The 11,695-nt window shown below is 48.1% G+C and overlaps 4 protein-coding genes across 4 annotated transcripts; 2 read left to right on the top strand and 2 right to left on the bottom strand.

Moving 5' to 3' along the window:
- Positions 1-35: 35 nt before the first annotated feature.
- FSUBG_11665 (pleiotropic drug resistance control PDR6) lies at positions 36-2,899 on the top strand (the record flags this gene model as incomplete). The annotated part of the gene is made up of 6 exons (XM_036676371.1): positions 36-152; positions 236-359; positions 407-491; positions 542-594; positions 649-1,968; positions 2,016-2,899. The coding sequence occupies 6 exons, from the start codon at positions 36-38 to the stop codon at positions 2,897-2,899; spliced, it is 2,583 nt and encodes an 860-aa protein (XP_036532843.1).
- A 1,334-nt stretch (positions 2,900-4,233) lies between these two features.
- Positions 4,234-6,583, bottom strand: FSUBG_11666 (AAA family ATPase; the record flags this gene model as incomplete). Its single annotated transcript, XM_036676372.1, has 3 exons — positions 4,234-4,974; positions 5,036-6,045; positions 6,106-6,583. The coding sequence occupies 3 exons, from the start codon at positions 6,581-6,583 to the stop codon at positions 4,234-4,236; spliced, it is 2,229 nt and encodes a 742-aa protein (XP_036532844.1).
- Positions 6,584-7,680: 1,097 nt separating this feature from the next.
- FSUBG_11667 (uncharacterized protein) lies at positions 7,681-8,762 on the top strand (the record flags this gene model as incomplete). The annotated part of the gene is made up of 2 exons (XM_036676373.1): positions 7,681-8,020; positions 8,074-8,762. 2 exons carry the CDS (start codon positions 7,681-7,683, stop codon positions 8,760-8,762), a joined length of 1,029 nt encoding a protein of 342 aa, XP_036532845.1.
- A 632-nt stretch (positions 8,763-9,394) lies between these two features.
- Positions 9,395-10,382, bottom strand: FSUBG_11668 (SEC4-like Rab GTPase; the record flags this gene model as incomplete). Its single annotated transcript, XM_036676374.1, has 3 exons — positions 9,395-9,708; positions 9,885-10,152; positions 10,353-10,382. 3 exons carry the CDS (start codon positions 10,380-10,382, stop codon positions 9,395-9,397), a joined length of 612 nt encoding a protein of 203 aa, XP_036532846.1.
- Between the last annotated feature and the right edge of the window lie 1,313 nt (positions 10,383-11,695).

The following is an 11,695-nucleotide window of genomic DNA, read 5'->3' on the forward strand; positions in this document are numbered from 1 at the left end:
ACCTCACTGTCGAGGGAGAGCCCGAGTCTTTGATGATGGCACAGCCCGTGCCTCATCAGCCCACCGATAAGAAGCGCGTCAAGGTCTACGAACTCCGCAACAATGACTGGTTCGATCGAGGCACCGGCTTCTGCAGCGCGAGCTTTGAGACTGTATGTTGTTGATGTCCTTCCAATTCTGCATTTTTGTATGCACTTTTGCGCCCGGAATTAGTTGCTGACTGTAACGCCTGCAGCTTGACGATGGTCGCAAAGAACCGCGCGTCATCGTTGAATCAGAAGACCATCCCGACCGTCTCCTGCTAGAAACAAAAATTCAAAAAGAAGATGGATTCCAGAAGCAACAAGGCACGTCACCATGTCCGAGATGCGCATTGAAGACGTCATGTGTCTAACCCGATTCACAGATACACTGATTGTATGGCAGGAACCTAGTAGTGGAGTTGACATGGCACTCAGTTTTCAAGAAGCCGAGGGATGCGCCATGATATGGTTCGTACTGGTAATTAGCAAGACGTAACTCATGTACTGACATCCAGTAGGCGTTTTGTGAGCAATGTTCAACAGACATTTCATAATCATCTGCCAGGAGCCGGTATGCACGACCGCTCATCACCTAGGGACTACGATACTGATAACCAATGCCTAGATGACGGCCTTTCTGACGATCTCCCTATCGACGCTCCGCCGGCTATTAACTTGCCCACAGCCGAACTTGGAAATCTCGGAGATATCGAACAGACCATGCGGATGATGAGCACGACGGCAAACGGCCGTGATGCTCTTGCCAAAGCAATTATGGCCGAGGACTTCATCGGCAAAATTGTTCCTCTGGTCGAGATGGCTGAGGACCTCGAGAGTCTTCAAGACTTGCACCGACTTTGCAACATCATGAAAACAGTCATTCTGCTTAACGACACCTCGATTATAGAGCATGCGGTGTCGGACGAATGCGTTTTAGGTGTTGTTGGTGCTCTGGAATACGACCCCGACTTCCCTAGTCACAAGGCTAATCATCGACACTGGCTGGGTAATCAAGGTCGATATAAAGAAGTTGTGCCTATAGAGGAGGAACAAATTCGGAGGAAGATCCACCAAACATACCGTCTACAGTATCTAAAGGATGTCGTTCTGGCTAGAATACTCGACGATCCTACTTTTTCGGTTCTCAATTCTCTCATCTTTTTCAACCAAGTCGACATTGTTCAGCACCTGCAAGCGAATGCCGCTTTTCTTAACGAGTTGTTTGGCATCTTCAGGCCCACGAACAGCGATCAGAAGAGAAAGAAGGAAGCGGTGCTCTTCATCCAGCAATGTTGTGCTATTGCCAAAAATATCCAACCACCGGCGCGTCAGACATTATACAACAACTTCATCGCTCATGGACTCCTTTCCGTCATCCACTTCGGGCTCAGACATCATGACGTGGGAGTTAGAGTCGGGGCAACTGACATCCTGATCTCTATCATCGATCACGATCCTCAAATGATTCGTCAGACTTTGTACCGTCAACTACACGAGAACCAGACTCTGCTCACCGACTCTTTGATTGATCTTCTACTGGTGGAAGTTGATCTTGGTGTCAAGTCTCAAATCTCGGAAGCACTCAGGGTCTTATTGGACCCTGGCCCTCAACAAATGCAAAACAACGAGGCCCTTGCCAAGGCTAATGGCGAGTTTATGGGAAGACAGAGACCTCAAATCGCCCTGGATCCTCAACAAGAGACTTTCCTTAATAAGTTTTACGACAAGTCGGCTCCAAGGCTGTTCAAGCCCCTCATGGATTTAGAGAAGCGAACGGACATGAACTTTTCTGTGCAGCAGGCTTCCATGTTTACATATCTTATTGAGATTCAAACATTTTTTATCCGCTGTCACCAGTTACGCGTCAAGTTACATGTCATGTCTCACGACATTGTTAAGCGTATTGCTCAGCTTCTCACATGCCCTGAGAAGTTTTTGAGATTAGGTACGACATCTTTATCTGATATGTTCGACTTTGCTAACTCTCCATAGTTGCTATCCGTTTCTTCCGATCATTGATCGGAATGCAGGATGAGTTCTACATCAAACATCTCATGGAGAAGCAGGTCCTTGGACCAATTCTCGAAGTTGTTATCGAGACCATGCCCCGAGACAATCTCTTGGGCTCAGCATCGCTGGAGTTTTTCGAGTTTATCAAGAAAGAGAATATCAAAGACCTAATCAAACATCTCGTGGCCAACTATAGAGAAAAGCTTAAAGGGTTGAGCTATATGTCGACATTTCGGGAGATCCTTCTCAGATATGACCAAACTCAGGGTTACACATCTAATGTCGACTATTTCCTGGAAGCCGAAGACGAAATGGGCAGGAGACCTCTAGTGAACGCAAGGATGGCCGAGCAGATCACTGTTGAGCAAGAGCAAGAGGAATACTGGGCAACATCTGATCCTGAAGATGATGACGACCAGTCAAGTAAAGAGGGAGAAAGGACACCGTCCACGAATGGTTCAATCACCTCGAAGCTACTGGTCGACTACGCATCCGATGAAGAGACTGACGAAAATGCCGACCCTGAAGCCACACCAGAAGCGGACAGCCAGCACAGCGACGTTGCATCCGACGCTGTGCACTCGCCTATTGATTCGAGCCTTGGGGGAGGTATTCCACCACCTGAGCGACTTGCAGAGAAGCGTCGACGCGAAGAGGAGGAAGACGAGGACGAGATGAGCAAAATGATGCAAAATAAGAGACGCAGCAGCAGCGGTTCTGTCACGGCGATCCTAGGCAACTCTCGCGGCCCACAAAGACGCAAAAGCTTCAACGTCAACTCCCCCACTGGAGGCAAGAAGATCGCCATCAGTCTCTCTAGCGGCTTAAAAACAGGCAGCGACTCAGGTTCCAACGAGGAGTCATAAATTCTCCTCACTTCTTTCGGCGATGGCGTACCGGTTTTTGGTCTGTTTTTGGTTGATCATGAAAGGAAGGGGAGTGCAGACTTGTGGTGCCACTCCTGTACAAGCACATTTAGCAAGTTTGGCTTGCTGGTTAACGGAATGGTCAGGCTGTGAGGACCGGCGTTAATGGTTGACATATCCGTGTAGCATCCGTCAGAGTCGTAAATCCTTACGAAATTCATCATAGTTAACCTTGTACCAGCTGCCACGGGTTCCGTGAGTCAGGTGAGTTGGCTGGTTGAGTAGAACTGAGTAAATGAAATGAAGTGAAGTAAAGAGAACTGAAATGAATGGATGAAAGAACGGTCGAGGTGTTCTGTAACCATCTGAAGATATTATCTCTTCCTAGATGTGAATTCTACAAGTGGCGTGGGGCTCGCAGTTTAGCTGATTGCTGTTGTCGCTGGTCGTGTCAAATTTCGATGGAATTCATGGCAAATTCTTTATGCTTCGCCCAGACACCCCCTTTGACTTCAGGTTAAGTTTCCTACCGCGTCTATTGGGTAAATCCATCGTATCTACGGATAGTGCGGAAGCGAGTGACTGCGCGTTGTGACTTGGCTGACTGATTCCAACGGTATAAGTAGCTTGAAATCATAAAGCAGCTCTGTCATATCATTTTCGTGGCTCTCAAGATATGACACTCTTAAGAGATATTTGCTACAGCGGTGTAAGATTTGCAGAAGCCTAAGGCTAGCCGCCGTGACGAAGTTGCCCAGTGCGTAAACACGGTAGATGTGCTTGGGTTGCTTGCATTGCTTTGTCTGGTCTGATGGGGCTTTATCTGGATCGAGGTTCTGCCACCTTATTTGGGTGATGGAGTCGTCGAGAAGCGACAGCATAGTACATGGAATGACTTGTCGAGGTAACCAGGGCCTACGAGTTGAAATTGGCAGGATTGCAAAAAGGGAGAGATGTTAGAAGCGGCCTGCTAGCTGAGCAGTGACCGTAGTGCGTAGGGGTGGTTTACTGAGTTGCAGAGCTGTATCATAAACTTTATGGCTTCAATGGCCCTTGTGAGACAAGCAAGGAGCTGAGTCGGGTTCGTGGACAATAGTTGGTGCTCATTCCAGGCCATTGGTAACAATGAAATGAAAAGCACCTGTCGAGATAAATAATGATTTATTATTCACTTTGTCTACGCCTATGTTTAATGTAGTCACATATTACAAGTTTGGCAAAGATTTTTCATAATCTCATCATAATTTTATTTCGACTTTTAGACGACTTTGAGACGTGTCTTAGACTAATACTGATTGCCCTGCCCTAAACCGTGTCCCTGAACCATGACGTAACTAGTAATGAAACTGCTTGCTCCACTTCTCATAGCCATCTATCTGCTGCTTGGTAATTCTGCGTGGTGTCTGCTCCAGAACAGTTGTCAAGTCGGCCATGGTCATTTCGAGCTTGTTGACCGTTCTGTCATCGTCATAACGCTCCTGGACAAGCATGCCAGTCTGATCGCAGATGGACTTGATCTCAGCCCCAGAATAACCTTCAGCGAGTCGAGATAGGTCTGCGATATTGACATCTGATGCTAGGGGTAGGCCGCGGAGATGGACGTTGAAGATAGCTTCACGTGCTGCTCCGTCAGGGGGGCCAACGTACAAGACTTGAGCGAAGCGGCCTGGGCGTAGCAATGCCGAGTCCATGGCCTCAGGGCGATTGGTAGCTGCGACGACAATAACCCCTGAGAGAGCCTCGAAACCGTCCATTTCAGTAAGAAGGGTTGTGAGCATATTGAGAGAGCCGGTACTACGGGTAGTAGAACCACTGCCTGAACGCTGTCCACCGATAGAGTCGATCTCGTCGAAGAAGATGATAGACGGAGAAGCACGGCGAGCACGGTCGAACAGAGCACGTACGGCTCGCTCAGACTCGCCGACGTACATGTTCAGAAGCTCAGCACCTTTGACGGCAAAGAAGTTGAACCCAGACTCTGTCGCAAGTGCTTGAGCTGAAAGTGTTTTGGAACAACCAGGGGGCCCGTACATGAGAAGATTCATGGGTGGAGCACGAAGGTAATGCTCTGGGTTCTAATTTCATCATGGTTAGTATCTTATTGAAAGACTTTGATGGTTGACTCTCATATCGCACCTTTGTGTACTTGATCATCCTATCGAGGGCCTTCTTCAGGACTTCTTGCCCACCAACATCCTGCCAATGAATAGTAGGAGGATTGAGGTTGATATCATGCATAGCCGATGGTTGAGTCTCAGATCTCGCTCGATCAAGATCCGAGCTTCTCAAGAAACGTTCTCCAGTACCTGTCTCAAGCAGTCGAGTTTCGAGATGATGCATCGCTTTCTCAGCCAATTTGTGGAGATCTCTGGGGGTGAATGCGTGTGTCTCATCCGCCAGATGCTGGAGAAGAACTTGTTTGTCTGAAGACATTGGCAGGCCAAAGGATTTGAGTATCTCCATACGATCATCCAGTCTCGGAATAGGCAAGGCAGCTTCCAGGAAAAAGCGAGTAGGATCTCGCAGTTCTTCTGGAATATCAATATAAAAGTCGGAGCAGGTAGCAACCACCACCACATTAATGTAACATTCTCCTGACTGTGAGACTTTAGACAAGGCATCCAGTTCTTCGCCCAGAGTTTCGATGATAGCCAGGCGATTTGGGTTATCCTTGTTTATCAGAGTGTGAAGATTGTCGATTAGAATGAAACTTGGTTGTCGTCTCTGTGCATGCCTGAAGGTGAGCTTGATGCTCGAGAGTTTGTCGGAAGTCTTAATCCGATGCACTTTGCCCCATTTCGTATCAGCAATACGATTCAAAATGAAAGTCTTGCCAGTGCCGCGACCGCCATGGATAACAAAACCAGATGATCTTTTGCATCCTTTGAAATTGTAAGGGTGAGTGAACTTAGCAAGGAATTGATTCAGGCTCTTCACCACTTTCGACATTCCAGGGACATCGGCAACGACAAGTTTGCCACACTCTCGTGGATCTGTCCAGTGGACATGGATGTTTGTATGCTCCCAGATGTACTTTGCAAGGTTGTTGGTCTGCGAGTTCACAGAAAGGACCTTGAAGTATCGGCGTGCCTTGGAAGGGTGCACCGCTTCCACAACCATCCCAGGGAAGACGAGTTCAACACGGTCTTGGAGAAATCGGAGTTAGCATACTGAGAGATGACGTTCATGATTGGGGTTAAGCTTACCAAGAGTGCATCCAACTGAGTTTTCCCATGGCATGGGATACCTTCCGTCCAACTCCTGCCTTTCCATGCGGTCGAACTCTTCGGCGTTCTGCTCTGTCCTTTGTGTGACATCTAGCACCTCGATATCCTCTGCTTTTGGTAGTGTGCCCGCAAGTTCGATGCGAACGCGTTCACCAAGTTTGAAGCCTGTAGCCTCTCGGAATGCTTTGGTCATTATCACGACATTTCGGTCCAGGTTCTTCTCGGGGAGAATGTATAGCGAGGCCTCTCGGGGCTGTCCTTGGCTCTCAACATCTTCATTATTGGTGGGGGATTCTAATGGAGTGACAACGCAGAGCTTGCCACACTCCAAGTTTCCCGTGAGCGAGAGCAGAGTATCTCTGCTGATATAGATGCGGGAAGCACCGAGGAGACTGGATTTTTCAAGACTGGTGTTCGCCAGGGGGCGAACCTTTGCCTCCACGCTCTGCGCCAGCATGTTGATAGATGAAAGTAATATGTAAGGACATGAAAAGGAGAAGAAGGATCTTAGCTGAGCGAAGTTGTTGTTATGCTTCGGAGAAAGAATTAATGGAGGAAGGCGCGGGGTCCTAGTTGAGGTAGGCAGCAATGAAATTTCAACCAATGAGATTGCAAGAATCTGGAGGCAACAGTGAAAAGTTTAGGGCAATACTTTCCTAAGTTTAGGATTAGTTTTAGGATACGGTAGAAATGACGTAACCGCCTTAAGAAGAAGGCACCGCCTCTGCATCTGGTTCATGAAGGAAGGATATTACTTGAGCTGCTACTGCTGTGTTAATGCGCAAGAAAATACTCTCCACTCCCACTCACAAATCTGCAAGTGCGACTGAAGGCTTTTTCCAACCCAAGTTGAAGGCACAATTTATAGAACAGGAGCATGTATTAACATGTCTCCACGCTGAACGGCATAAACCAACACATAAATGAATGTGACACATTAAAAGCCATCTCTTTCTTATACTTTAGGCATCATTCAAGGTCATAAGATTAAATTACCATCAGTTCTGTTTGATAAGTCACGTATTGACCTAGCTAGTACACAGCAGAGCCGGGTGAAAAGAGTCATTACAACTCTCAGTCAGAATACAAATACTTACTTGTTCCCCCGAGTCACAAATCTGCAAGCCAAGATAAGATAATTTTCTTATATCTTACGTTGGTACCTTTCACGTCAGTCAGTGAGTTGTTAAGAAACCCATGTGGCGCCAGTGTAGGTGTAAGTGATTGGGGAGTAAATTGACCAAAAAGAAAGAAACAGTTTCACATGTAATGTCTACCTTAGAATTCTATACAGTTTTTGTAAATATCATCTTTTCTCCACTCGTACCTCTCTAAGCCCTCGAGGTTAGAGATACTATCATCATGAGTGTGGCTCAAACATGATTTCTACCTTATCAGTCTCTCCCATGAGAGAGAACCCCGCTAAACCAAATCGGATCAGAACTCGGCCGAGTCCCGCAAAACACATTGACTCTAGTTATTGCTCTGCTCCAAGATGCCCTCAAACTTCCAACCAACCTTAAATCCCATGTTTCCTCACAATCTATCGCCCGGATGATCCGCCAAAAATGGCTTCCCCATGCCAGGGCCATATTCGCCGCCCAGAAAAGATGTCTTTCTTCGCCAAGCGGCAGATTCCCCAAGTTCGCCCAAATCGATGAGAGCTGGGGATCTCTACAGGAGAAGCTCAACTCTTCTCTGGCCCGGGCCAGTCCCGGTGGAATCTTGAAGCCAAAGCCAGTACCTCGCCCTCCATTGAAGCGTGCAGTGGCTGAGGACCCTGGTTCCGGGCACATGGTTATCATCGAGGGTCTGCCAACGTCGCTTGTCGCTGCTGACTTCCATCGTCTTGCGCCGGGTACACTTGCTGGCTGGGAAAACGGCATCACTCATGGTACTTCAAATCCTCTACGCCATCATTGACTATTGAGCTCACACAGCTACCAGTCTTCCAAGAACGCGATCCCTGGACCATGGAACCACTTGGCACATACTACATAACCTTCCCCTCCAGCGCCGCCGCTGACATCTACCGCGACAGAGTCCATCGTATCCTCCGCCTCGCCCAAGCAAAAATGAGAGACGGCACAGGTCTCTGGGCCTCCAATGTGAACCCCGTTTTCATCAATAAAAAAACCAATCCCGAAGTTGAGGTCGAGCGCTTCACACTCCTCCCAGGCTCATACCCATCCCATCCTAAAATCAGGACCACACGGGTCAAAAGGATGGGATGGCAGCAAGTCATGCATCGAATCATCAAAAAATCCTCCCATAAAAGGAATCCTAGCCATGTGCTGCTTGAGCTACCGCAAGCGAGCTTCTCGGCGTCGGAGCTCAAGGCGATCATAAAGCAGGACGGTATAGAAAGTGGACACGATTGGCAGATGGATGTGTTCAGTCTAAGGGAGACTATGGACTTTGAGGAGGGCTTTCCCGCAAAGACCCGCCGAGTACCTTTGTATCGAAGCTGCCCGGAGTTTCGACACAAGCTCGTTTCACGGTTTGTCCTTACCTGCGCGAATCCTGGAGTTGCATGGCGATTCATTCGTAACTGGAATCAGCGCATTCTTGAATACGACGGAGGAGACGAGGTGATCCAACGTAATCGTGTAAAAGTATCGTACATTCAGACTTAGCGATTGTATTATATCATGACGGAAAAATTCAAAGAACCAAAGATGCTCGCTTCATGGCCCACTAAATCTCTGATATTTCTGAAAACAAGACATCAACACTTTCACGAAGGAGTCTTCAGCTCGTCTTGACCCGGCATTTAATCGCAAGTAAAGCCAATCATATACTTCAATAACGACCACTCATGCACATAACGCAAGCAATGTATATTAGACCCAGATCAAAAACCGAAACTCCAGACCGGATTTGCTCTCTAAGATGGGTTGGAAGGTCGATCGGGGGAACAACAAGACATGACCAAAAACCTCTCGCAATGTCGTCACTCATTCTTTTGAACGTGACTGAGATTTGCCGCCCAGCTCAAACTAACAGCCATCCATTCCTCTCTTTCGGCTCCTTTGCTTCTTTCCTTCGTTTCCTTGCATCCATCCATCCTTCATGCTCAAAGAGAAGAGTACAGGTTCTCCTCCCATTCTCTCAATGGTGAACTCTCCAACTCTCTCATCACACGCTGACCCGTACACAGCGTGTTCACCTCCCTCGAGTTTACAAAGTAATAAGCTTGAAAAAATAATAAATAAAAACGACGGCAAACGGAGAATGACAGATAAACGGACTCCTCAGGGTATTCGGTTTAGCAGCACTTGCTGCCGCCGCCTTCGCTCTTATCGCCGACGTTGACACCGCTCGCTGAGGGTTGGTCGTTCTTGGAGTTATCGATAAGTCGCTTCTTGATGTCTGCGGCTAGGCTGTAGAAAGCCTTGTCGATGTTGATGTTGCTCTTGGCGGAGACTTCGAGGAAGGGAATGCCCAGCTCGTCGGCGAGAGCCTGGCCTTGCTCGGTGGAAACAACTCGCTTCTCCTCCCAGTCGCACTTGTTGCCAATTAGAATCTTGTTGACACCCTCTGTAGCATGTTGCTCGACGTTTTGAAACCAAGTTCGGATGTCTATAAGAGAGTTAGTTAGTTGCTGTTGGTATATGTGGCTCGATAGCGCATTGCTTTGTTGGGCCAAGTCAAGGGCGCTGGGCGCCTATTTGGCTATCGGGTAGGAGAGGGGCAACACAACAAGATATCATGAAATGTGTACATCGAGCCGTGTCGTGAGGAATAGTAAGACGTACTGTTGAATGAGCGCTCGTCGGTGACGTCGTAGACAAGGAGGATTCCCATGGCACCACGATAATAGGCGGTGGTGATGGTGCGGAAACGCTCCTGGCCGGCGGTATCCCAGATCTGCAGCTTGACGCGCTTTCCATCGAGCTCAATAGTCCTGATCTTGAAGTCGATACCGATAGTGGTGATGAATGAAGGGGTGAAGGAGTCTTCGCTGAATCGCAGCAGACAGCACGACTTGCCGACGCCGGAGTCGCCTATCAGGAGCAGCTTAATCTACATGACGAGAATGGTCAGCGAGAGTCATCACGAGGCGGTCGCAAGCAGTGAATAATAGCGATCACAGCGCGATGCGCTTTGGCATATTCATATTCGTCGGGGTTGGCTCTTGACGACGTGAATCCAAGGGACGCAGGGGGCGGATTGGCGGGCGGTGGGGGTGAGGAACGGTAGTAGATTGGATTTGGATATCGTACCAGGAAATCATAGTTGCGATTACTCGACATGTTGACCAAGAGTGAGAGTAGCAGAAGAAGCTACCGTGTAGTGAAGCGAAGCGACGATAGCGACGAGAATTCGTTGGTCGAGGATGCGGAGGGAGGTGAGAGTAAAGGCTACCTAGGCTATAGCGTGGGTGATTGAGTGCTGATGGTCGTCGAGGGTTGAAGATGGAGATGGAGATGGAGTTGGAAGTGGAAACGGGAACTGGGACTGACTGGGAGTGAAAGTGGAGGAGGGAATTTGGATTGGCCTTTGAACCGCGGGACTAATCCGTTTGCCTTTACGAAGTAGGTACTGTACCTAGAACGGCAGGCGAATGATATTGGGTTCAAGACCTCTACGGCACAGGCTTAGGCAGTGACGAACTAACTCACACTACGTGGTTACAGGGGCTTTCGCCTACTGGTTTTAGGCTGTCGCAGCACCATAGGACTCCAGCTGGCAGTGGAGGGAGGTGTTTCAGCAGCGGACAGCGTTTAAAAGAGCCTACGTGTCAGGCTGTACTTTTGTAAGTGAGGTAGTGATTTGGAATTCTCTCGAGGTCATTTCCATTGTATTTTCTCGCTATTATTTGTCTGCCTATCTAATCTTACCTAGGTTCTCAAACTTGAAACAAGCAAGCGAATGTCCTCCATATCAACAGAGAATACAAACACATCCCCAGCGCATAAACTGTGTTATGCACCCATCCGCAGATGGTTTCAATTATATATCCTGATATCCTCATACACTACAATATGCATCCCGAGTAACACAGACGGGCTACCTTGGATAGGGGAAAAGCCTTTCAACAGCTGCAACTGTGTCTAACACTCAAACAGTGTCTGCCCCTGAAAAATAAAAAGATTGTGGCGTCTATCTTTTGATACTCAACGTCGACTCTCATGCAAACTCGGGTTCCACAACGGCTTCGTCCCCTCCAAATCTAGGGGCCTTTTGCCTTTTGCCCCTGGTTCACGACGTCATCTTGAGAGACATCATCACGAGACACACTTTATCAAGAGATCAGCCACGCTCGTTACGTCCAGCTTTGCCACATGAGCACAAAATAAACGACAAGACAAGAGAAGAGAGAAATCAAGTAGGAGGGTCCAACTCGACAATCAGGTTCATGCGATCTCGAAAGTTGAGGCTCGTTGTGTTTCACGGTACTCTTCGGCTTATGCTCTCACTGTGTCAATCACCAACTCAAGGAATAAAGTGCATCATAAGAGTAATTCAATTGATTTCTCGTAGATGCTTCCAACAGACCTCGTCGAACATGTTCAACCGAGTCAGGTGAACTTTCAACTGCTCAATCATTCATCCATCCAAAAAG

This window comes from Fusarium subglutinans (assembly GCF_013396075.1).
Source record: "Fusarium subglutinans strain NRRL 66333 chromosome Unknown NRRL66333_c0000228, whole genome shotgun sequence".
Classification (NCBI taxonomy): Eukaryota; Fungi; Ascomycota; class Sordariomycetes; order Hypocreales; family Nectriaceae; genus Fusarium; species Fusarium subglutinans.